The 24897-nt window shown below is 45.0% G+C and overlaps 1 protein-coding gene across 10 annotated transcripts in view; it reads left to right on the forward strand.

The window, feature by feature from the left end:
• Positions 1–738: 738 nt before the first annotated feature.
• The window catches only part of PACC1 (proton activated chloride channel 1), a 49559-nt gene continuing 25400 nt past the window's right edge, over positions 739–24897 (forward strand). For 5 of the 10 annotated variants that reach the window (XM_043511780.1, XM_038397141.2, XM_038397143.2 and 2 more), the window contains exons 1-5: positions 739–1010; positions 6873–6972; positions 10398–10613; positions 12909–13063; positions 15563–15705. In XM_043511780.1, the coding sequence (XP_043367715.1) occupies positions 975–1010; positions 6873–6972; positions 10398–10613; positions 12909–13063; positions 15563–15705 (650 nt within the window). In that variant the 5' untranslated portion in view covers positions 739–974. Of the gene's footprint in view, positions 1011–1061; positions 1293–6872; positions 6973–7784; positions 7937–10397; positions 10614–12908; positions 13064–15562; positions 15706–24897 lie in introns of those variants that run through there. The other 5 variants (XM_043511777.1, XM_043511779.1, XM_043511778.1 and 2 more) reach the window with 5 other exon arrangements.

Raw genomic sequence — 24897 nt, forward strand, 5'->3', positions numbered from 1 at the left:
AAATAAGTCTGACAACCTCTAAAATGTAGCATTTAAAAAGGTGTGTAACTCTCTTTAGTCTGTTGGAATTGTATTGCTGTATGATGACTGTTTATTCCCATCTTCAGTCCCAAAGCAGGATTCACCAGCAGTTAACAAAGAAGTTTAGAAAGTAAAATCACTGTTGCCAGTTCTTGTGATTTTTATTGAAAGTCTTGGAGTATTTGGTGTATTTATTAAAGCCTCAGCTCCCAGAATCCTGTGATTATGTGATAACCTCACCTTTCATTTTTAAAAAAGCAAGTTGCTATCCTCTTAGAAGAAGAGGAAAAACCTGAAACTCTGAACCCTAAATGTTCAAAAACCAGAAAGCAAATAAAAAAAAAATAGGCTTAAAATAATAATTATCTCTTGACTTTGGGGGCCCTGCCATTTTTGAATTCCTGGGCCTGGCAGTTCTAGTCTTCCCACATATCGCTCCTCTGCTCTGCCTCTCCTGCTGCTCCCACACACGGAGCCCCTTGGGTTGCTGTCTCTAGTGGAGAAATCCTGTTGACCATCTTGGTGCTCACAGCAGCCATGCACAGAAAATGCTGTTTCCCTGCTGCACCCTGGACAGTCCGCAGGCGGCTTCCAATCGTTCGCGGCTTCCGTGAAAAGGCTTCTTTGGGTAGCCGTAGGTCAGGCTAGAGCAGGGGCCCTGCGTGGTCGGTTTTAAACTACATTTCCCAGAATCCTGCGCGTCTCACACCTGTGCTGCGGCTGCTCCGCCTGAGCGAAGGGGGGGGGGGGGTTGGGGTAGCCACGGCAGCCGGCGGAGAAGCTAAAGGGAGAGGCGCGCGCGCTTGCGCCGACAGCCCGCCGCGGGGCCGCTCCATGAGGGCTCGCGCTGGGGTTGCCGAGCCTCCGGCTCCTTGCTGTCGTGCGCCCGCCGTTCCCCCCTCTCAGCCCCCTGGGGGCGGCGGCGGCTTGTTCTAGCTCTCTTCGCCGATGCCATGCTCGGGCAGGAGATCGCCTCGTCTTACCAGGAGGTACTGAGGGGCGGGGGGGAAGGTGAATTTGGTCGGGCGAGTGCATCTGCGTCAGGAGGGCAAGCTGCGCTGCGAGCGAGGGGGGCTCTTTTGCGCGCCCAGCCGACTCCCTAACAGGGACTCAGCCGCCGTGCACCGGCCAATGGGTGGCGGCGCTGGTTTAAAAGCTGCAAGACAGCGACGGAAATAAGAGCAGCAAGGTGCCGGATGGCTTCATAGCAGCCTTTTAGGGCGCAGCCGTTTCTAGCTCGGTGCAGCAATCCAGTGACGTGCACCTTAATGGTAAGCCCCAAATCTGCAGTGAAATAGCGCTGCGGCTAATTGCCGTGTATCTGTGCTCAAGCTGAACACAGCTATAACATCCGATTAGCTCACGAAAGCTTATGCTCTAATAAATGTGTTAGTCTCTAAGGTGCCACAAGTCCTCCTGTTCTTTTTGCGAATACAAACTAACACGGCTGCTGCTCTGAAACAGCTATGACGTGAGCGTATGTGTGTTGTTCCCTTTTCAGTCTCTTTAAAAGCAATTGCAGTATCTTCATCTTGGCGCCAGTCAGTGCCCTTGTTAAACATTCATCTTCTGGTTATCCAGATCTTCGGTGACTTTGATAAGTCACCTAAGGCATAGAAAGTCAACTAGGTCACATTTTAATTTTAGAGCCATAGCAAAACTGGCTGGCTATTGGCTTTATGTTGCCCTAGGCAAACTGTAAAGTGTCCATTCCTTCCAAGCTGCAGTCGCTCAAAGAGATCTCCTCATGAATCATTTTGCTGCCTAAGGCATCCACCTGCTTTCTCTGTATGGTAGAGACCCGATCCCTAGGGTCCTTGTATTTAAATACATAGGCAAGAAACATGATGATCTCTGATACAGGCAAATACATGTTTGTATTTAAAAACAAGGAAATGTCAGTGAAAATACAGTCAATTGTAAATTGTAGAAAGTATAGGTACATACAGTGGACAGGTGACTATCACTTTTAAAGCAAAGGACGGGTCTGTCAGACATGAAAAGTGATACTGAACGCCCAGTTGTAATCCTGCCAGAAGCCTGCATATCAAACTTGTATATAAGCATAATATTATACTTGCTTGTACTTGTATTTTTCTTGGTAGCTGCATAGAAATTGTCTTGTTCAAGTTAATCGGCAATAAAAACCTGCAGCTGGTCACCTTTGCCTTCACCACACAGCTGTTTACCTCATTTTAGAAAGTTGCAAGCTACATTTGGCCTTGGGCTTGCCCTGTAGGAAGCTCTAGTTTAGCCTATCAGCATTTATCAGTTCTTCTCCCATTTATCATGTTAGGCTAGAAGACATTAAAAGATTTAAATAACCTCATGTACAAACAAGTGAAATGGAACATTTCTCCCTTTATTTATACACCCCAGCAGGGTTTTCTCTGGCTGGATGAAATTCACTTCACTCACATAAAGGTAGGAAGTGGGTGAGGAGCATGTGGTGCTGCTATTTCTGGAACCACCCCTGAACTGAAGTATGGGTTTTGTATCTCCCCTGATCTGCCCCTATCTCCCAAGTCAGTGTTGACATCCATTAGGGCCTCATCCTCCCTGATTGAACTAACCTTGTTATCCCTAGCCTGATTCTTGCTTGCATATTTATACCTGCCTCTGGAAATTTCCACTACATGAATCTGACGAAGTGGGTATTCACCCACGAAAGCTTATGCTCCAATATGTCTGTTAGTCTATAAGGTGCCACAGGACTCTGCCGCTTTTACATCTGTGAATAGTTTCATTCATATGGGCATATACTGGTACATTTGAAGAAACTGGAATAAACTTCCATGGTAATACTGTTCCTGCTATCCTATTATTGGTGGACTGTAGCTTTTAGTGTGTATGCAGATGGGACTGGCTATGCAATAGGTTTTATACGGTTGCATACACTCATTCTGGATTGAATGCTGTGCTCCCAAGATGTAATGGCTTACCCCATGCTTGAGTTAAGCTTTTGAAATCCAGTGCTATATGTGATTCTTAGTGGTTTGGAGTGAATTTTGTATGCACGTTTGTGGTCAAATGAGTTTTCTGGACTTCCAGTGAAGTCAGTTTTCCTTACAAGCATCAGACCACCAGCACAGCTCACCTAGTTACTAAGGGTGCGATCCATGAAGGGACTTGGGTGCCTCAGTCCCTTTGTGGATCTGGGCCCAAGGGTTAGTGCTTCTTACACTTTGGGCTGACAGCTCTTTGATGGTATTAAGTGTAAGAGGCTTGTAAAAATAGAACCGTCTCACCAGTGCAGAACTCCAAATGTTATATTTTGCTTCTGAAGTGCATTGAAATGCTCTATATTTTGATTTTTCATTTTTCTTCCATTCCAGCATATTAAAGAAGGGTCATTGTAGATTTACCCTGAGAGTATAATCAATGTTGTATCATAATATGTTTTTTACTTTTGATATTACACTGAAATTTATTGCAGTTATTTTTTTCCATTCCATTTTTATTTTAATTTAATTTGACATGGAAGTTCTCTCACTGCAATTTGCATATTGCTGTGAATTGGAAACAATTGCGACTTATTCAGCTTCTCAAGTTCCACTCTACTCAAAATCTCTCATTGCACTTGGTTTTCTTTGTTTAGACCTGATGTGACCAAGTTGCAGGTTTAAAGAAAGAATGAACCAACTGTCTGTGGTGTTAATTATATTCTGTGCTTCTGTAGGACCTTTCATTTGAGGATTTCAATGCATTTTATGTTGATTAAACCTTCAAACACCTGTGAAGAGTAGATACTATTCTCATTTTACAGAGAGCTAAACTGGGGCATTGAGAGGTTAAGTAATTAGTCCATAGTCACACAGTCTGGCAGTGGCAGAGCCCAGAATACCAAATGCCTTTAACCATCTAACTAGACAATATAGGCAGATGAAGTGTCTGTGTGTTAAGAGGAAGTGTGTCTAATGGTGAGAGAAGATGAGAAGTCTGGAGCTGAGGAAACTATTTCTGGTTCTGCCACTGACTGAGTCTTTGACTTTTGATAAGTCCCTTAGGTCTTTTTTGCATGAGGAAGTTGCACAAGTATAACTTGAATCAACTTTTAAACAGATAAAAGGCTTTTCTACAGCAACGATCAGTTCATGGCAAGCAGTGGTGTGACTCTACCTTGCAGTAGTCTGTGAGGATCCATCCATGTGAACCCAGCTGAAATGTATTAACAGTTAGTTAATGCCATTTGATTAGCCACATTTCAAAGAGGACTAAATCAAAGGTCACTAATGAATTATTACTGGCAGTCAGCAGAGTCCGCACACACAGTTAGTCCCGCAGTAGTCTTGTGCGAGGTAGAGTCACAACTCACCTTGTGCCAAATTAAATGTTCCTACAGTCTAATCTTTAAGTAAACTGGTGCTAAAGGCTTTGCAGACACTTTTATTTCAGCTTTCAGAGTAGCAGCCGTGTTAGTCTGTATTCGCAAAAAGAAAAGGAGTACTTGTGGCACCTTAGAGACTAACAAATATCATACATGGTATGATAAAACCCATTGTTTCTTGTTCTCTCTGTGTATAGAAATCTCCCCACTGTATTTTCCACCAAATGCATCCGATGAAGTGAGCTGTAGCTCACGAAAGCTTATGCTCAAATAAATTTGTTAGTCTCTAAGGTGCCACAAGTACTCCTTTTTATTTCAGCATAAGAGCGTCTTATTTTGGTTTAGCTAAACCTGTTCCTAATCCAGGGGTGGCTCCGGAGCCGCATGCGGCTCTTCAGAGGTTAATATGCGGCTCCTTGCATAGGTGCTGACTCCAGGGCTGGAGCTACAGATGTTAGTTTTCCAGTGTGCCGGGGAGTGCTCACTGCTCAACCCTCTGCTCTGCCCCAGGCCCTGCCCCCACTCCATCCCTTCCCCCGAGCCTGCCATGCCCTCGCTCCTCCCCCTTCCCCCCATAGCCTCCTGCGCACGTAAAACAGCTAATTGTGGGGGAAGGGGAAGTAGGTGCTGATTGGTGGGGGCTGCCAGCAGGCGGGAGGCACTGGGAGCGGATCGGGGGCTGCTGACATATTACTGTGTTTTTTTGGCAATGTACATTGGTAAATTCTGGCCCCTTCTCAGGCTCAGGTTGGCCACCCCTGTCCTAATCTATTCAAGTTAACCTGCAATAATCCACTCTTAAACTGACATAAGAGTCCACACTGCTTTGTGTATCTGTTTAACTATGACCATGTCTACACTACCACTTTTGTCAGTATAATTTATGTTACTCAGGGACATGAAAAAACACCCCCTCCCCCGAGCGACATAAGTTACACTGACAGAAGAGCCGGAGTGTACAGCGCTATGTGGGCGGGAGAATTTCTCCCGCCGACATAGCTACCGCCGACTGTGGAGGTGGTTTTATGATGTCAGCGGGAGAGCTCTCTCCCATCAGCATAGCGTGGCTACACGAGCTGTCTTACAGCAGTGCAGTTGTATCGGTACAGTTGTGCCCCTGTAAGCTCGCTAGTGTAGACATGGCCTTAATGTGTTGAAATTCACACCTTAAGTTATACTGGGGCAACAAAACCTCTGTCGACAAAATCTTTCTCTCTCTGCTGGTCTGAGTCTCTGCTGCCTCACACCTTGAGAAGTCAGTCACACCTGTGCAAAGTGTGTGTGAAATAGCAGTAACATTTTGTGCTCGCTTTGTGCAGGTGTGAATGACTACACAAAGTTGCAAGAAGAAAGGGGAGCATCAGGCTCTTTGCCTAAGAAGATTTTGCATCTGTAAAATGAATAATATATGAGATCTGGAATACAAGTTGCTAAAAAGTGAAAATGATCAATCAGTATATTTTATTACAATGTTTTAAAATGTATATTTTAAAATGAGAGAGACAAAAGTTGGTGCAGAGGAAGGATCCTTAGCCCTTCAGCTTCTGTGAGGTACACCTGGGGAAAAGATGATGAAAGAACTTTTTTTCTTAAACAAAAGGAAAACCAAGTTTTCATTGTTTGCATTCCATGTGTTCCCAGTTCTTTGTCTAGATGCTTTGTGGTATATATTGATGCCTATCTCATGTGACAAGCTCACAACATTGACCAAAATGTCCTGGCAGTTTGGGCTCTGAGTTGGAACAAGAAAACGTGTGATCGCTGTTACTTCCTTGCAAAGCCCTGATTTGTTTGTTAGCAGCTGCACTGAGCTGAAAAATAAAGAGCAGCAATTTGTCGACTTTTTGACTGTTCATTTGTAATGACGCATCCGCTGAGGTGGGTTGGGCTGCGCTCTGGAGTAACTTGCACTAATATCTATATTAAAAACCAATAACATTTCTTGCATGCCCTTCTGATGCCCATCCGATGAAGTGAGCTGCTGCTCAGAAAAGCTTATGCTCAAATAAATTTGTTAGTCTCTAAGGTGCCACAAGTACTCCTTTTCTTTCTTCTGATTGCAGTATGCTAAAGCTTTGTCCTGTGGCATGGATTATGATTTGTAATAATTTATATGCTGAAACATGGACCTTCTTCACTCAAGAACATGTTGAGATCATGAGACACTATCTTAATTTTGAGGGTTCAAGTGGGCTGAAGATGCCATTGAAAAGTGCTGTTTTTTAAAGGGTGTTGGTGTGCTGGACTGAGACTTGAAAAATCTGGGTTCAGTTTCAGGCTCCCACACTTCTGTTGTTGCCTTGGCAAGTCATATAATCTCTCAGAAATGGGGATAATACTTCCTTTCTCTCATCCTTAGTCTTGTCTCTTTATGTTGTAAGCTCTTTTCCTGTGTATTTGTGCAGCATCTAGCACAATGCGGCTCCAATCCCAGTTGGATCCCACTGCACTACTATAATACAAATAAATAATCGTTATTGTGATGCTATAAAAGTACATTTGAAAATGGGATTTATTTCCTCAGCTGAGTGAGGAAGTGGAGCATTTAGCTGAGCATCCAGAGCTGGTGGAGGAGGGGGAAGTGGACGACGATCAGGAGGATACCAGCTCAGCTATTTTACCAGGTGAGAGCTGCTGTTCCAAAAGTCCTCTATCAAGTGCCTAATAAAAGCTGCTTGTTTTGAATGGCCTTTGGGGAGCAAATGAAACAATAAATGGCTCACTGTCAGGAATGAAATACTGTACCAAAGAGGAGCTGAAGAGTTCCTTATCCATAAGACCACGTCAAGGTATCTCCTCTGCTACGGATATTAACCTGGTGTTAGAACCAAACCAAAGAAAATCCAGCAAAATTCATTTAAAAAGAAATGTTTCTCTGCCTCAGACAGGCGAAGTGCTGAGCTGACCCTGCTGGGATTTGAATGTGCAATTCCAGGGAGCCAGTGTATTGCAACTTAGTGGCATAGGCATTGTCTACCTAAGCAGGTTGCACCGGTTAAACAGAAAGGTGTGGTTTTAAACCAATTTAGGCCGTGTCTACACTTCAGAGTTTTGTCAACAAAAGTTATGCCGCTTTAATTAAACTGCTGTTGCATGTACACAGTATGCTTCTTGTGTTGGTATAGCACATCCACACTAGCAGCTCTTGCGTTGACACAGAGAGCAGTGCACTGCGAGTAGCTATCCCACTGGGCAACTGGCTGCAGGGTGCTTTGGGAAGGGTTTGCAATGCCTCATGGGGCAGGGACAGTGTCACATGATGAAGTTTCTCAACCCCATGGTTTCAGGGGCATCCTCTACATTGCCAGCTGCTTTTCAACTGAAGTGTATGGGGGGGGGGAGAGTGTACGTGTGTGTTGAGGGGGAGACAGAAACTGTGTGGGTTGGTGGAGAGTGTGTCGGCATGCTGTCTCTTTAAGGTTAGACAGCAGCCTGAGCAACCAATCCTGAGGCAGAAGGAGGGGGACACATCAGCCCCGGCTCTGCACAGCAGTCTCTCTCCCCCTGTACCCCCCGACTTCCCAGAGCTTTGAAAAGGGAGTGGTGCCTGCCTTCGAAGCTAGATGCAGAGCAACCAGATTCAAAACAGTGAGTAGAGCAGTCTCGGTGGGAATTGTGAGATACTGGGGGAGGCCAGTTATGGTGACGTAATGAACGGCAGCATCTACACTGACACTTTGTTGCTTTAACTTTGCCCTGAAAAGCTCTGTGCCTCTTGTTGAGGTGATCTTATTTTGTTGGCAAAACAGAAGGAGTTTTGCCACCAAAAGTAGCTTTGTAATGTGTACTCTTCCGCTGTTTTGTCGAAACTGTGTAGTGTAAACAAGGCCTAACTTCCAGCACGGTAAATACTGTGTGGATGTGCATTGTGGTTTAAATCAGGTTTATTGCAGTGTTGATTAAGAATAGGTGTAAACTAAGTGTCCATACTCACTTTTCCACTTGTTTAAAAAAACAATATAAGTGCAATTTTCTTGGTAGATAAGGCCCTAGTTTTTTAGGCTGTCCTCTCCTGGCAGTAACTTTGTGGGAATGGCCTGTGTGACAGTGGAATCCCGTTATTTGGCTAGGCACATGTTCACTGGGAGCTTTAAAGGGTCAGTATTTACTATGATAAGGAATAAACACCTCAGCATGCTCCTACATTTGAAGGATAGGACATACGGTGGCATGATAAAGGCTGATTTTTTTTTTTTTATATGACCCCTTGTGTAAAAGACCAAATTGGCAAAATATAGCCACCACTTCTGGCACTTCTGCATGTGCCATTTATAACACCCATTTGTGCGTGCAACTATTTAGTGCACATAGTTAAACCTCCTTGCGTGTAAGTCAAGTGTTGGTCTTAAAAGTTGTGCAGGCAAGTCATGGGCGGGGGTGTCTACACATACGAAGGGAAGCTTATTAAAGGACTTTGACAATATTACCCATCCTGTTGATAAAGATAGTGAAAGTGTTTGAGAGAGGATAACTTCAGAATTTTTTTCTAGAGTTAACTGGAATCCTTCTCATGTGCAACTTTATATAATATGCATATGGAGTTAGGTGTTAGACTTTAGTCTTTAAAAATGTAAGGATAACATATAACTGACTGACTTCTAACCTGGTGCGTGCATAGGGTTGCCAACTTTCTACTCGCACAAAAGCAAACATCCTTGCTCCACCCCATCTCTGAGTTCCCTCCCCCACTCACTCCACATCCCCCCCATCACTCACTCTCCCTACACTCACTCGCTCATTTTCACTGGGCTGGCTCAGAGGGTTGCGGTGCAGGAGGGGGCGCGGGCTCTGCGGGGGAGCCAGAAAAGAGGAGTTCAGGGTGTGGGAGGGGGCTCTGGGCTGGGGCAGGCAGTTGGGTGTGGGAGGGGGATGAGGGCTCCGGCTGGGCTCTGGGTTGGAGCCAGGGATGAGGGGTGTAGGAGGGGGTTCTGGGTTGGAGTGCGGGGGGTGGTGTGAGGGCTCAAACTGGGGATGGGGATGCAGATACTGGGGTGTAGGAGGGTGCTGGAGGGTGGAGCTGAGAGGTTTGGAGTATGGGAGGGGGCTCTGGGCTGAGGCAGGGGGTTGGGGAATGGGGGGGCATAAATGAGGGGTTTGGAAGGTGGGAGGGGGATTGGGGCAAGGGTTTGGGGCGTGGGAGGGGGTCAGGGGTGCAGGCTCCGGGTGGCGCTTACCTCACCCCCCCCTTACCTCCTAGCGGCGCTTACCCGGAAGAAATGGCATATCCCGTCTAGCTCCTATGCGGAGGTGCGGCCAGGTGGCTCTGTGCACTGCCCTGTCCGCAGGTGCTGCCCCCAGCTCCCATTGGCCATGGTTCCTGGTCAATGGGAGCTGTGGAACTGGCACTTGGAGTGGAGACAACGTGTGGAGCCCCCTGGCTGCCCCTACATGTGGGAGCTGGAGTGGGGACATGCTGCTGCTTCAGGGAGCCGCGGCAGGCAGGGCGCCTGCCTTAGCCCTGCTGCGCCTCCGACTGGACTTTTAACTGCCCAGTCAGCAGTGCTGACCAGAGTCCCTTTACGACCAGGCGTTCCCATTGAAAACCAGACACCTGGTAATCCTGTGCACGTACGCTGCTGTTAGCTAGCTACATAAGAGCACTATAGTGCTGAAAGCCTCTGTGTTGATGCACAGATTAAATTTGGTCAGGATCAGTTGGTTCAGACTTGGGAGAGATGAGTCTTTTATGCTGTGGGAAAAAAAGGCTCCATCAGGGGACTTTTTGCTGTGAACTCCTAATTTTTCAGCTGAACTGGCCTCTTTTAAATGTATTTTTCTTCTGCCTATTGTGTCCCTAGGCACTATCCGTAACGTGGGAGGTAAAACAAAGGCAGAACCCTCTCCTTACTGATTCCGCCTTGTCATGTTCATGGGAAGTAACAGCCAACTGTTTGCTTGTCAAAAAACATTATTTATTGGTTCTTGTATTTTAAATCAAACTAAACCTGTTGTTCCCTCTCATTGCAAATGGTTCATCTTGAATTAAACACTCTGCATGATTCAGTGTGGAAGACTGTAAGTAAATATACTTATCCCATATTTTGTTCAGTCCTAGATAGTGAATCAGCTACCAGTAGCCCTTCTGTGCGTTTCAACAAGACCTGCCTGAAGAATGTCTTTTCAGTAATTCTCCTCTTCATTTATCTGCTGCTCATGGCTGTAGCTGTGTTCCTTGTCTACCAAACTATCACTGACTTCAGGGAAAAGCTCAAACACCCGGTGATGTCTGTCTCTTACAAGGAGGTGCCCTTGTATGATGCTCCTGGTAAGTCTTTGGAAACAAATCATCATAGTGGTGAAGTCCAACTATATCTTAAGACGTCATTCAAATCTTTGCATGCGTTAGTGACAGCATTTTGCATGTAACAAATGCTGGTGCCATTTACTCTCCAAGACGGTCCAAGTGATGCAAAAAATGCTTTGGGCTTTGCTTCTTTTTTTGTTGAACACATGGTGGTGGTGACTTCAATGCATGGAACCTTTTCTCGGTTATTATGAGACAGACTTGCTGAATCTGAACATGTATAATGTTAATACGAGCTTTAGAGGCTCATGCCTCTCTTCAGTAGCTCATATGAAGGTTTTTTTTTTGCAGAGTCCATAGACTTGAATAGGCTCATCTTGATCTCTTGGGAGTGAGAAGAGCATTGATCACAAGAGTGCTCCTTAAGCTACTTAACCTAGCCAAGGCAGCACATCTGACTGCTGCCAGGATCCCTGCCTCTTGAAGTAACAAGGAATAATGGTGGTCAAAAGAAGGCAGAGCTTTCGTATTAAAAGGATTTTATAGGCAGCCACAAAATCATCATATTGTGATAGTTTGTTGCACTGCAATATTTACATTATGGCATTGCATCAGTAGGCAGTGACAATGAAACAGCTCCACCCTATCAATATCACAACACAACATCAGAGCATCATATGGCAGTCATTTAGTGACTTTATTGTTCTTTTTAAAATGCTTTGGAGCTGTGTGTGTGTGTGTGTGTGTGTGTGTGTGTGTGTGTGTATGTGTGTGAGATATATAAAATTAACCAGTTAATGTTCACAGTGTGGTAGAGCATGCAGTTCAAATCAGCATTTGCAGCGGCTTACTCAAAGGGACACAGTCAACTTAAAAATCACACTTTTGTCTGAAAATTTTACCCACCTACTCTTGTTAGGAGTAATCCCTCCCATGACTATTGTTGAAAGATTAGAGAGAAAATATTTGGGGTTTTTTCAGCTATACTGTGTGCATTTGACAGCATTCTGTGTAAAGTTAATTTAATTATTTCCTTTGTAGTCAGGCCCCAATTCTGCAATCAAATCTTTGTGGGGAGCTGCATTCACAAGCTCAGGTGTCTACTGACAGGGATCTGATTGTAAGGTCAGGGCCTTTGTCTGTTTCCCCTATGATTTGTGTGAGTCTTTCACACAGTGACAGGAGAAAAAGACATTTTAAAAAAATAAAATAAAATCTGATTGTAAAACCACAAAAATTGGCAGTGGGCCCAGAGGAAGTTGTAGGATCTGAAATTACTTAACTTTTTTTTAAAACTGACAAGATTTTTTTTTCCAAGCATGGAACACTGGAGATTAGCAAAATGTATTTTAGAAGCTCTCCACTGTCCTTTTTGACTTATGAGAGGGCATACAGGATATTTCAGTAATTGGTGTAAGTTTATAAATCACATGTAGCATATTTTTACTTTTAAAGTAGTTGATCTATATTATCTTCAAGCAAATCTGTGTTGCCCAGACTGAATGTGGCATAAGAGCTTTGCTGGTTTTCATGAGGGGGAAGCCGGAAAGAAACACATGAAATCTTTATACCCACCATTGGACTTAAGCATTGTTGTACTTTATGCTAAATATATTAATTGCAGCATAGGTGGGGAAAAAATAGCCTGCCTACCTGATAACAAAAGTGGTGAGAGAGGATCATGTGTTGACACGTGTTTTATATCTTTGATTTATCTTGATATAGTATTTAGTAATTTATAATGTCTATTTGATGCCATAGGAAGGAACATCTTTTTGCTTTTATTTTGTCAGCCAGTGACTTTAGAGATTCCATAGACAATACATTACTTCTGTTGTATATTCCCAATATGGGTTTATACACTATGGTTTAAGGGCTTGATCCAGTAAAACAGTTAAGTACTTTAAATATTTGAGAAGTCCCATTGACTTCAGTAGGCCTATCCACATGCTTAGGTGCTTTTCTGGATTGGGGTTTTAGGGCCTGATTCAGCAGCTTCTGATGTTAGTGGAAAGATTCCTGTTGACTTCGGTGGGCTTTGGATCAGGCCCTGAAAGAGAAACAGGCAAGATTTTTGTTTTGTTTTTGTTTTGTTTTGTTGTTTTTTAACCTGCTGCTCAGAGCTCAGTCCTGCAAGATGCTGAGCAGTCTAGCCCTGGTCCAGCGGAGCATTTAAGCACATGTTAATTTGGAATGCTTTGCTGGATCTGGGAGCTCAGCGCCTTGCAGGATTAAATCCTAGAATGACAATCCACTTACTTGGGCAAGAAATCAACTCTCATTTACGTTTCTTCCAACTTTTTTCCTCTGAAACAGGTATTGCACTTTACCCAGGCAAGGCTCAGCTGCTTAGCTGCAAGCATCATTACTATGATCACATTCCGCCTCTGATAAACCCAGGTCAGCCAGGAGAAATTGAGTGCACCACTCAGAGAATCAACTACACAGATCCTTTTACTAATCAAACCATGGTAATAATTAAAAAGACAAAGGAACAGAGTTCAGCGGATGGGGTTGTTTTGTGCACTGCAGCATTCCAGAGTAGCAGTATATGTTATCCAGGAACTGCTGTGAAATACTTGCTTTCTTTTTTCCTAACTTTTTTCGAATAATCGGTCCTTATTTTTAGAAATGTGAAAGACATCATTTGGTTTATTTTGTTGATAGCTGAGCGATATGTGTCATAAGAATCTGAATAGAAAGGAATGGAATAGATATTTTTGACAGTGCAACTTTTGGTTTATTTCTTATAAAAATCAAAACTGGCATGCAACTTTAGATTGTGAGATATGTTCAATTTGTTGAATCCTGCTTCAGTTAAAGGCAGAAGTTTTTCCATGGATTTTCAGTTGGAGCAGGATAGGTCATTAGATTCCTTTTTTACATATTCCATGTGTGGATGTACGTACATATATTGTAATGTCATTTTTACCAAACTTGCTGGAATCTTCATGTGAATTTGGCACCCAACTAAACTGATTAGAATTAGGAAGGCACACTGAATATCAAGTGAACCAATAGTGGTGCTGCTCATGTAAAAAGGAATTGGCTTGTAGTCCACCTTTATTTGCTGCGTTTGCAAGAGCAATTTTTGATCATATTTAGATAATTTTTATTTAAAAAACAGGCTGAAATATGCCAGTTTGAGTTTAAAATTGTTGTTCATGTTTAATTTACTCTTTTAAAGCAGTCTGTGTAAACACCCCCTCATGCCAACCATTTTTTCTCTTCTTTGCTCTTCACTTCTTTCTGGGGAGCTGCCCCCCACCCCTCTTCTTTGTGTTGATATTTATTTAAGAGCAAAGGCGATGTTGAGTTCATTTGTAATGTGTTCTCTCTCTCTGCTTTTGTTATGACTGCCTGTTTCAGTGTGCTAAAATCCTGCATTTTGTGCTGCATGTATTAAATAAATTTTAAGAATCTTTGTGCTCTTTTATGCTCTGATCTTGCACTTGACTCCACACTGTCAGACCTGCCCGTGCAGAGTCCCACTGGAGTCAGCGGGATTTCTCCTGTAGGCAACAAATTGCAGGATCAGGGATCTATATTGAACATGCTGTCTGGTATGCAACTTCATGTACAATATTATGTTTTCTCTGCTTAAAGTGACATCACTTTTCAAAGCCTGTTAGTCAAGGTTTGTCTGTCATCAGAGTTGGATCTTAGAATTATATTCATGTGAGATGTTTGGGCTAGATGAGTGATGTTCTGTTTTGCAGGGAATCCCCACCTTTTCCTTAGGTAGACTTGCAAGTCATCCAGGGGCTGCTGGAAGAGGCTTGTAGGATCCAATCCTGCATTCCTTGTGCACACAGAACTCCCAGTGACTTTAAGGCAGGTTGGAATCAATAGGAGGTGTGATTCCATAAAGAATGTATGATTGGGCCCTGAAAAGGTACCGGCCTTTATAACGTACTCCCCCCAGCCCTCTCTCGCCACAGCAGCTGGGGCCAGGGAGAGGTGCCTCTCCCTGGCGACAGCAGCTCCGGTGGGCCTGGTCTGGGCCTGGAGAGGGGCTTCTTTCCCTGGCAGCTCCGGTGGGGCTGGGCCAGGCCGGGCCGAGGGAGGGGCTCCTCTTCCCTGGCCGTGGCAAGTCTGGGGCAGAGCAGGTCCATGTTGGGGTTGGTGGGGAGGGGCTCCTCTTCCCGCCGCGGCAGGTCTGTGCAGGGGGAGAGGCATCCCTGCGTGGGGCTTAATAGGCAGCTGCGTGGCTGCACATCTTAGAGGGAACTTACACTCACACCCCCAGTTTGAAGTGTAGATGTGCTTCTAGACTAGCCAGGATCACTCTCCAGGTTCTAAGAGCTGAAAAATCATAGATTCACAGATTTTAAAATCAGAAGGGATTATAATAATCTAATCTGACCTCATACGTAACAGAGGCCATAGAACCTCGCCCAGTAACTTCTGCATCAAGCCCAATGACAGTAGTGAAACTAGAACTTTTAAAAAGACATCCAGTCTTGATTTAAAGACTTTGCAGTGCAGACACTGCCTGAGATTTGAAGGTGTGATCATAGTACGGGTAGGCATCCCTGAGTTAGCTTTAATCGAGTTAGTTCGGGTAACACAGCATACACATGGTGGCCCAGGTTCCAGAGTACAAGCCCTCCACGGACCCAGGGTACTTATTTGGGTTGCTAGCCCGTGCTACTACATCTACACTGCTGCTTTAACCATGTTAACTAAATGTAAAGCTAACACGACTATGCCTACCTGTGCTATGATCACACTTTCTCTTTGCAGAGTAGGTATACCCTTAATCAGCAAGTAGGAATTTAGGTATGCCCTGCCATTCTCACTGGATATCTTAATTGATGTGTACTTACCCAAGGCATGAAAATCCCCATGTATACTAGATTTCTGCCATGCATTAGTGACAGGTGGCAAGTTCAGTGACAGGAAATGAAGATTCCTTTACTTTTTTCATAGTTCTATCAATAACTCTCTTTCTTTCTTTGTGCTTATAGAAACATGCTTTGATTGTCCAAGGACCTCGAGATGTGAAGAAAAGGGAACTGGTGTTTTTGCAGTTCCATTTAAATGAAACGGACCAGGATTTCAGTGCAATAAACTATCTTCTGTTCTCTTCTTTCCAGGAGTTCCTCAACAGGTATGCACAGAAATAAAGGGTGTGGCCTATAAAATATACTGTAAGATGCATATTGTTACTAGTAGAATGAATTTAGGGCTTCTTGTTTTCCACTTCTGTTTTTACTGATTTTTTTAGGTGCATATTTGGGCTAGCTTGGGGCACTTTCATGCCTTGGAAAAATTGGCTTCTAGTCATTAATGTTGGTGACTGAAGAATTTTGAGCTGTGGAAATGGTTTTCAGTGGCAAAAATCACCTCTGATCAATGTTGCCACCACTCATCACTTGACTTTTGCACCAAAGATACTGAATGACCAGTCTGTGTTGTTGGTATGGATGACTTGGAAGTGAATCTCAGTGGGCAGCACAAACAGGAAATACATTTTAAAGAATTATAATTTTTCTGTTTTTATTTCTATTAAGGGTTTTTTAAATCAATGGTTAAAAAGAATCAGTGATGTTTTATCTGAAAGCTTAAACATAGTTACTCTGGACCCTTGTGTAAGGCTCTACAAAACAATTCACCTGTTTTGGGTGGGATTTTCAAAAGCACTCAGCAACAGACAAACTCTGTTTCCATTGAAGTGAATGGTAAAACTCCCACGGTATGTCTGCACTGCAGCTGGGAAAAAGCCTGGCTTGTGCTCCTGGTACTCACGCTGGTGCGCTAAAAATAGCAGTGTAGACATGGCTTTGATGTTGTGGCTTGGTCTCAGAAAACCCCCCTCCTCTGCTTGAGAGCCTGAGCTGCAACATCTACTTAGCTATTTTTATTGCACTAGGAAGAGCCTGCGGACCCAGGCTGAGAGGTTTGCTCTCAGTTGCAATGTAGTCATATCCTCACTGACTGTAGTGGGAGCAGAATTAATCCAACAATGAGCATTTTGAAAATCTCACCCTTCTATTGAACCTCCCTTACATGCGGGGGGGGGGGGGGGATTTTATTTTTATTCAGTCTTTGCATTGAATTACAATTACTTGGTTCTGCTGCGCTCTCTGGCCCTGATCCAAAGCCCACTGAAGTCAATAGGAGTCTGCCTTTTTATTGATTTCAATAGGCTTTAAATCAGGTACTAAATTAGGAAAACTGTAATATTCATACATGTGGTAAGAGAAAAGAGAGCAGAGCCAGAAAAATCACACACCACAGCATAGTTCATATGGATTATGGGGACAGCCAGTCCTTTGAGGTAGGGAGGGGAAAATAATAATATTTTTAGTATTATCATCCTCAACATTTGTATTTCAGAAGCATCTAGAGGCCTCAGCCAGGTTGGGGCCTGATTGGACAGCAGCCGGCACAAACAGAACAGAGGCCTCAAAGGGCTTAAATTGCAGGTGCTTTTTGGTAACAAATGATTGATTTTTTCTGAAAAATTTTCCACAAAGCATTTGTCCTTCAGTGAGAAAGGAAGACATTAGCTTTCATAATAAGTACTGATCTTCTGTAATCTTGCTTAGTGCTAGAACATCCCAGAAAGTATCAGTGTTCAGGTATTTAAAATGTACCATTGCTATTTCAGTACAAGAAAACACTGTTTTGTAGCTTTCAATATAAATTAAGCTTAACGTGAATCATCTATTTTACAATCTGCTTTCTTTTTCTAGTTTTTATGTAATATATGTTGCTACCTTGGTAACTTACAATTAGCTACTGCATAGAGTCGGTCAGCCAGTCATTCAATACCTGTCTCTTGCTGACAGTGTACAAAGTCTGAATACTGGCACCTGCAGATGACTTCCCCTTTTGTGCCATATTCAAGCTCTGCAAGGGTGGGTATGTGTCCAAGTGAGTAGGTAGGAACTGCTTAAAAATGAACATTAGAAAGAATCCCCAGTGCATTGCAGGATTTAAGCAGAGTTTACATAACGGCACTGTGTGTGAGACAGCTTATAGGCACAGTAGCTGGGAATTGTTTGAGGGATTCTACACCCTGGCCCCCAGGCTTGCCATAATTAAGCAGATCAGAGATGACATAATTGCTTAACCAATAGGAAGTTGCTCCACTCTTAAAGAAGCTGCCTGCTGACCAACCTGGCCCTCAGCACTGGAAGGCACCAGAGCTGCAGAGGTAAAGAAATCAAATGGTTTAAATTGGATCCACACGTAATTGGGTTGATGCAGTGACAGAGCTAATAGGGGGTGAATGCCCCCTCGGCACCTTTGGGTGCGTGTGGTGCCTTTTCACATGGGGCTGGTGAGCAAGTCTGCACTGTGCTCCCCTGGAAGGGGTGGTTCTTGTCCTGTGGGGCTGGTTCCAGCTCCCTGCTCCAACTGTTGCAACATAGTGCACAGGGTTGTGTGACAACGGTTGCAATGCCACTCACTCAAATTTGTCTGGCCACCCCTGGATGGTAGTGTGATCCCATGCACTGTTGTGCCATGGCTGTAGTGGAGAGCCAGCCCCAGCCCCACAGGACAGAAGCCGTAACTGCCAGGTGACTGTGGAATGGGCTCGCTTCATTCTCCATCTCGCCACCAACGACCCATTGCACCTCCCTTGCCCCTGGTTGCAAAATGTGACTCTGAAGAGCCTTGTGTGTCCATTTGCAGCAGTAAGACAAGCGGGATTTGGCATAAACTTTGAACAAACTAAGACGTACAGTCCTTTAGTAAACTTGGCAGTATATGATGGGTTCAGTTAGGATGAACAGAGCCTTAACACAGTAAGTGTTCTAGCTGAAAGACTGGGTTTAAATGAATTTTGGGAAGAATCTGATTTGTAACTTTTCATATAAATTAAGCTTATCATGAATCATTTACTTTATAATTAGCTTTTCTTTTTATTCTAGTTTTTCATGTACTATATATTGCTGCCTGGGTAACCTACAATTAGCTACAGTATTGAGAGCCTTAGAAATAAAGTGGATTGAATAATTGAAGAGTCCAAGCTTGACCATGAAATAAATCCAAAAACCTTATAGATTCATATGTGGAATGCACTTGCTCTGACTTGGTCAGATTTCCAGTAGATGCCTATTTAAGCCAGGGGTGGGCAAACTTTTTGGCCTGAGGGCCACATCTGGTTTCTGAAATTGTATGAAGGGCTGATTAGGGGTGGCTGTGCCTCCCCAAACAGCCAGGCATGGTCCAGCCCCCGTCCCCTATCCAATCCCTTCAACTTCTCACCCCCTGACGGCCCCCCTGGGACTCCTGCCCCATCCATTCCCCGTTCCCTCATGGGCCCCCTGGGAACCCCTGCCCCATCCACCCCTCCGCTCTCAGTCCCCTGACTGCCCCTGGACCCCCTGCCCCTAACTGTCTCCCACTGCCCCATCCAATCTCCCCTCCTTCCTGACTGCCCCCCCCCCCCCCCCCGGAACCCCTGCCCCATCCAGCCACCTCTTCTCCCTGACTGCCCCTGGACCTCTTGCCCCTAATTGCACCCTGCCCCTAACAGCCCCCCACCACCCCATTCAACCCCCTCCCTTCCTGACTACCCCACCCCGGGACCCCTGCCCCTATTCAACCCCCATTCCCTGCCCTCTGACCGCCCCCCGAACTCCCCTGCCCTCTATCAAATCCTCCCTGCTGCCTTACCGCACTGCCTGGAGCACCGGTGGCTGGCAGTGCGACTGCACCAGGACAGGCAGCCGCGCCATGCAGCACAGAGCACCAGGTCAGGCCGGGCTCTGCAGCCCTGCTGCCCAGAGCATTGCGCTGTGCGGCAGCGGGGGAGGGGGGGACAGCCTCCGGGGCCAGGAGCTCAGGCAGGATGGTCCCACGGGCTGTAGTTTGCCCACTTCTGCCCAGTTGCATGTCTGACTACTTCTAACTGCATCAATGACCATGTGGCTGCTTCATATATTTCCTCATATACTGCATGCAGTTCTGGAACCAAGGTTACTGCTATTGTTCTCAAGGAATGCACTTTTCAAAGTGGAAAAACTATTTCAGCATTCCAGAATCAGACTTCTGATACACACCAGAGGAGACTCCTGAACACTTGAAGAAAATTTAGGTAGCTCTGCTGCCTCTAAGCTGGGGTGGGCAAACTTTTTGGCCTGAGGGCCACATTGGGGTTGCAAAACTATATGGAGGGCTGCGTAGGGAAGGCTGTGCCTCCCCAAACAGCCTGGCCCCCACCTCCTATCTTCCCCCTCCCGCTTCCTGTCCCCTTACTGCCCCCCCCCCAGAACACCCAACCCATCCAACCCCCCTGCTCCTTGTCCCCTGACTGACCCGACCCCTATCCACACCTCCGCCCCCTGACAGGCCCCCCCCCCGGAACTCCCATGCCCTATCCAGTGCAGGCCCCTCCCCCCCAGGTTCCCTGACAGCCCCCCCCATCCACCCGCTCCCTGCCCCCTTACCATGCTGGAGCCAGCCATGCCGGCAGCGCTCCGAGGTGAGGCTGCGGGGAAGGAGGAATAGCGGGGGAGAGGTGGGGGATTCAGGGGCTGGGCAGGACGGTCCCACGGCTGTAGTTTGCCTACCTCTGATTTAAGCACGTATCTTGTTTAAATAATTTCCATACAATTCACTCCCCTCCCTCCAATTACAGAGCTTGCACTCTGATGCAGGAATGAGCACTGAGGTGTTTATAAAACATCTTTTGTTTTATTAGTGTCGCATTATACTGTCTCTTAAAACTCTAGTTATTGGCTTTTGCTCAGTGTTAATATTCACTCACGGTAATGACAGGAGGTGATACTAATTCTGATGAGAGAGGATGCATTATCAGTAACATGCACAACAGTTCACATAAAGTAACTCCTACTAAAGACGCTGCAATATGATTGCTGATGGGTTGTATTATATAGAATTCCAGCATTCCTATGCCATGGCTGCAGTTAGCTTTTGAGTTGCTTTGGAGAATAGCTGATTGGCTGCTGTGAAATGTTCTCTGTTCTTAGGGGCTTTTGTCATCTGTGGACATGATCCAAAAACAGTGGAAAGACTCCTATTGACTTCGGTGGGCTTGGATCAGGCCCACGTGATTGTCTTTGGACAGAAATTCCATGGGACAGTGTCAGTCTGTATTCTATAAAAAGAAGAGGAGGACTTGTGGCACCTTAGAGACTAACAAATTTATTTGAGCATAAGCTTTCGTGAGCTACAGCTCACTTCATCCAATTAGTCTCTAAGGTGCCACAAGTCCTCCTTCTTTTTGCGAATACAGACTAACACGGCTGCTACTCTGAAACCAGTCTGTATTCTATATCGTATGTCTATGTTTAATGTTCTACAGCAAAAGACATCAGTGAAGACTGCCGTGGGCCTCTGGAGAGTTGTGTCTGGAGAATTGTACAGATGCTCCCCAGCTTATGCAAGACCCGACTTACGCAAATTTGCATTTACGGGAAAAGTTCTGTAAGCTAGAAATAGGAGGGTTTTTTTTTTGGCGTAACGTTCAGGTATACGTTTATGACTTACGCAAAATTTGAGTTACGCATGGCTTTCCAGAACGGAACGATTGTGTAAATCAGGGGAGCGTCTGTATCTCAAGTCTTGCGGTTAACCAAGTGTAGAAACCTGTGCTGGGCCTGACTGTCTCTAGATGAGTTTAACCAGATGTCAGAATCACAGATTTACTCACTGGATGCTGTGCTCTTTTGGCTTTTGTAGAACGTATGCTACTTCTGGAGCCTAAGTGTGTGTGTGGTTTTTACGGTTGCTGCTGTGCATGCCAATGTTAATTGTAGTGAGGAAAATTAATGAAACATTTATTTATAAAAAGTGAAGCTAGAGAATAGAGTTTTTCTTTCCTTTATTATTAGTTTAACATCTGGGTTAGAAGGAAGGAAAACAAAACTTCACTGAAAATCTAGAAGTTAGGTAACATTTTAGCAAATCTGAAATAAAATTATTTCCTTATCTCTGTAGTGTTGCAAGATGAACAGCAGTATTAAATCATAACTGCCCACTTGGGAATGGAGGCTGTGCTATTCAGTGACCTAATTAGAGTTCACCACTGGTCCCTAATGCCTGGATTGCCATGCATAGGATTGTGCAGCTTAATGAATTACAACATACAAGTAACAGAACTTCTCAAAATATGGCATTCCCATGTAATTGACTCTGTCTGTTGTACCTTATGACTTGCTGACTTTAAAAGAGACTCTTACACTAGAACAATAATGAAAGGAATCAACAGAAATTTGGTTCAGTATATTGGCATTTTTGAGCCAGGATCTTGCATCAAGATTTGCTAGTCCAGACCCTTGTGCTCTGCTGAATCCCTTTGACTTCAATGGCACTCAGTAGGGCTCCAGGTTAGAAGATCCTAATGCAAGATCAGTCCCTTAGTCATGAAATAGTTTAGACAGTATCCCATGTGTCTAGTATTTGTGGTCAGAGGTTAGTCAGTGTCCATCTAAATAAACCCATAGTAAGCAGGTGTATTATCACTGGAAGTATTGTCTGGTAGTCCAGCCATAACACCAGCAGTCAGGAGAGCAAGTATCTGTGGCTCTGGCACTGGGCAAGCCGCCACCTTTTTGTACTGCAGTTTCCTCAACATGTACAATTGTAATGATGATTTACTTTACATGGGAGAGGTTCAATTAATATTTTTAAGTGCTTTGATAGCCTCAGCTGCAGGGTGCTCTAGGAATTGTAGGATAGAGCACCGGCAGCAAGTTCCAGGTTTCAAAGTTGTAATATGTAGAAAACTTTAATTGGCAAAAACTGAAGCCAGTGCTTAAAGTGTGGGAAATAACACTTCTCAACAATGGGCTGGGGGTGCTGAGGGGCACACATTTTTAGTATTGTCTTATTGGCTGCTTTCCCCATTAGCCTGTCTCCTGGGGAAGAGCATCCAGTCAGAGTTGCTGCAAGATGCAGAGAGAGCTCTCTTCTCCCTTCTCTCCAGAACAGACACCATTCGCACAGGAGCCGGGACCAGAAAGAGCTCAACTCAGAGCAGCTCTGCTCCTCCTTTCCCCGTCCTATGAGCAACAGGGATGTGATGGTTCCTCCGCCCTTTCCCCTGCAGCACTCAGCCTTGAAAGGGATGAGGGCAGGGTGAAGAGCCCCAAAACTGCTTCTCCAGCCTGAAAGGGGGAAAAAAGGGCCCAACTGCAGGGCTTCGGCCCCTCTCCTCCCAGCCAGGGAGAGTGTGATAAAGAAATCCAGGAGCTGCAGGAGAAGCAGAGGTGGTGGCAGAATTCATTTGGGGGATGGGATGGGCAGATGTGGGGATGTCAGACTTCCCCCCACATACTTCTCTGTCCACTTAACCACTGACTGAAGCAATGGTAGTGCAGCCTTTGCAGCAAATGTACCATAGGAGAGTCAAAAGGGGAATACTCAGTTTAAAATACAACAAAATTTTACTTACCTCACTAAATACAGTTAAGTGAATTTACCCCCCCATTTTCTCTTCATTTTTATGTAATTTGGAGTAACCTCTTCCCCCCCGCCCATCTGGTATTTTTTTTAGTCAGTTTCATTTTCTGATTCTAATGCTCGTACAGTGCTACAGGGGTCTGGATTGGAAACACATGCAGGAGCATAGATAAATGTTTTCTCGTTGCTACTCCCAAATTCTTCAAATTAAACATTTTAAAAGCCCACAAGTGCTACGTTTTGGGCCTAACCGATCTATCAATGTCCCTTAATTATTAAAAGTTAGGGCTGTAGAATTCAGATTGGTTTCATAACTAACTTCCTAGATTTTCCATTTCCTTGTATGATTTGGCTTGGAAAGTTCTTCCAGAACAGTGTAGGTTAGTCATTCCTCAGGCTTGTGATGAGTCTGTTTGGTTGGTAAACTTCTAATTATACATTTTCCGCTGCAGAATGGTAACGCACTGGACTGTTCTGGATTTGTCCCCATGAGATGTGGCTGTGCTGCTCATTACCAACTCTTATAGCTATCGGAGAATGAGCCATTGCAAGACCCAGTCTCGCTTGAATCCTGTTTTGTTTCATTTGCTTTTTCTTTTTGTTTGATGTTTTGCCCATTTCCTTTTTGTGTGGGTTTCTTGCATCCGAAGCTTGGTCCTTTTGTCTGAGTGCCTTAACAAACAGCTAGCTGATCTAAATGTTCCTAGAGCCACTAAAGGCCCTGGGATTTGATCTGCCAAGGTCGGAGTGGAGATAATCTAAGGCTTTTCCTTTGAGCAATATTTTCTTTGCCCCTAGTTCTCCTTCTTTCATGTATATAATGAGGTTTGAACTTGGGTTTCTCTTGAACATTTGAGCATATAACCTCACCTCCTTGGCAGGGGTGTCTCTTTTGGATAGAGCACCCCCTTCCATGCACACTTGAATATTCATGTTAAGCCAAAGAAGGGCTGATCAGATATCACAGTGTAACACAGCCATCATCAAGCCTGATCAGCTGCTGCTCTCCCCAGGCTTAGCTCCCACCACCCTGCAATCCGAGCTTATGGGTCAGTGAGAAGAGAAACAGGAGCCCAGCTGCTGAGCATGCAGGGAAAAGAGCAGGGCTTTGGAGCGGAGCCCGGAGCTGGAGTGCGGAGCAGCTCTGGAGCTGCAGGTTTTTGCCTGGAGCTGGAGCGGAGCCGGAGCACAGCTCCAAAGCCCTGGAAAAGAGGCTTGGACTCAGCAGAGGACACTCAGCAACAGTCCTTGGTGGAGAAATGCAAGTTGGATTGGCCAGGCTCCTGCGCTTTAATGGAGTGCTCGGAGCCTTTAAGGCCAGAAGGAACCATCATGATAATCTAGTCTGACCTCCTGCACATTGCAGGCCATAGAACCTCACCCACCCCTCCTCTAATAGACCCCTAACCTCTGGCTGAGATACTGAAGTCCTCAAATCATGATTTAAAGACTTCAAGTTACAGAGGATCCACCATTTACACTAGTTTAAACCTGCAAGGAACCCGTACCCCACATTCCAGAGGAAGGCGAAACTCCCAGGGTCTCCACCAATCTGACCCAGGAGAAAATTCCTTCCCAATCCCAAATATGGCAATCAGTTAGACCCTGAGCATGTGGGCAAGACCCACCAGCCAGACATCTGAGAGAGAATTTTCTGTAGTAACTCAGAGCCCTCCCCATCTAGTGTCCCGTCACCAGCCAGTGGATTTATTTGCTGCTAGCAATCACAGATCGGCTATATGCCACTGTAGGCAGTCTTGTCGTACCATCCCCTTCATAAACTTATCAAGCTCAGTCTTGAAGCCAGTTGGGTTTTTTTGACCCCACTGCTCCCCTTGGAAAGCTGTTCCAGAACTTCATTCCTCTGATAGTTAGCAACCTTTGTCTGATTTCAAGCCTAAACTTGTTGATGGCCAGTTTA

Source organism: Dermochelys coriacea, chromosome 3 (assembly GCF_009764565.3).
Source record: "Dermochelys coriacea isolate rDerCor1 chromosome 3, rDerCor1.pri.v4, whole genome shotgun sequence".
NCBI lineage: Eukaryota > Metazoa > Chordata > Testudines > Dermochelyidae > Dermochelys > Dermochelys coriacea.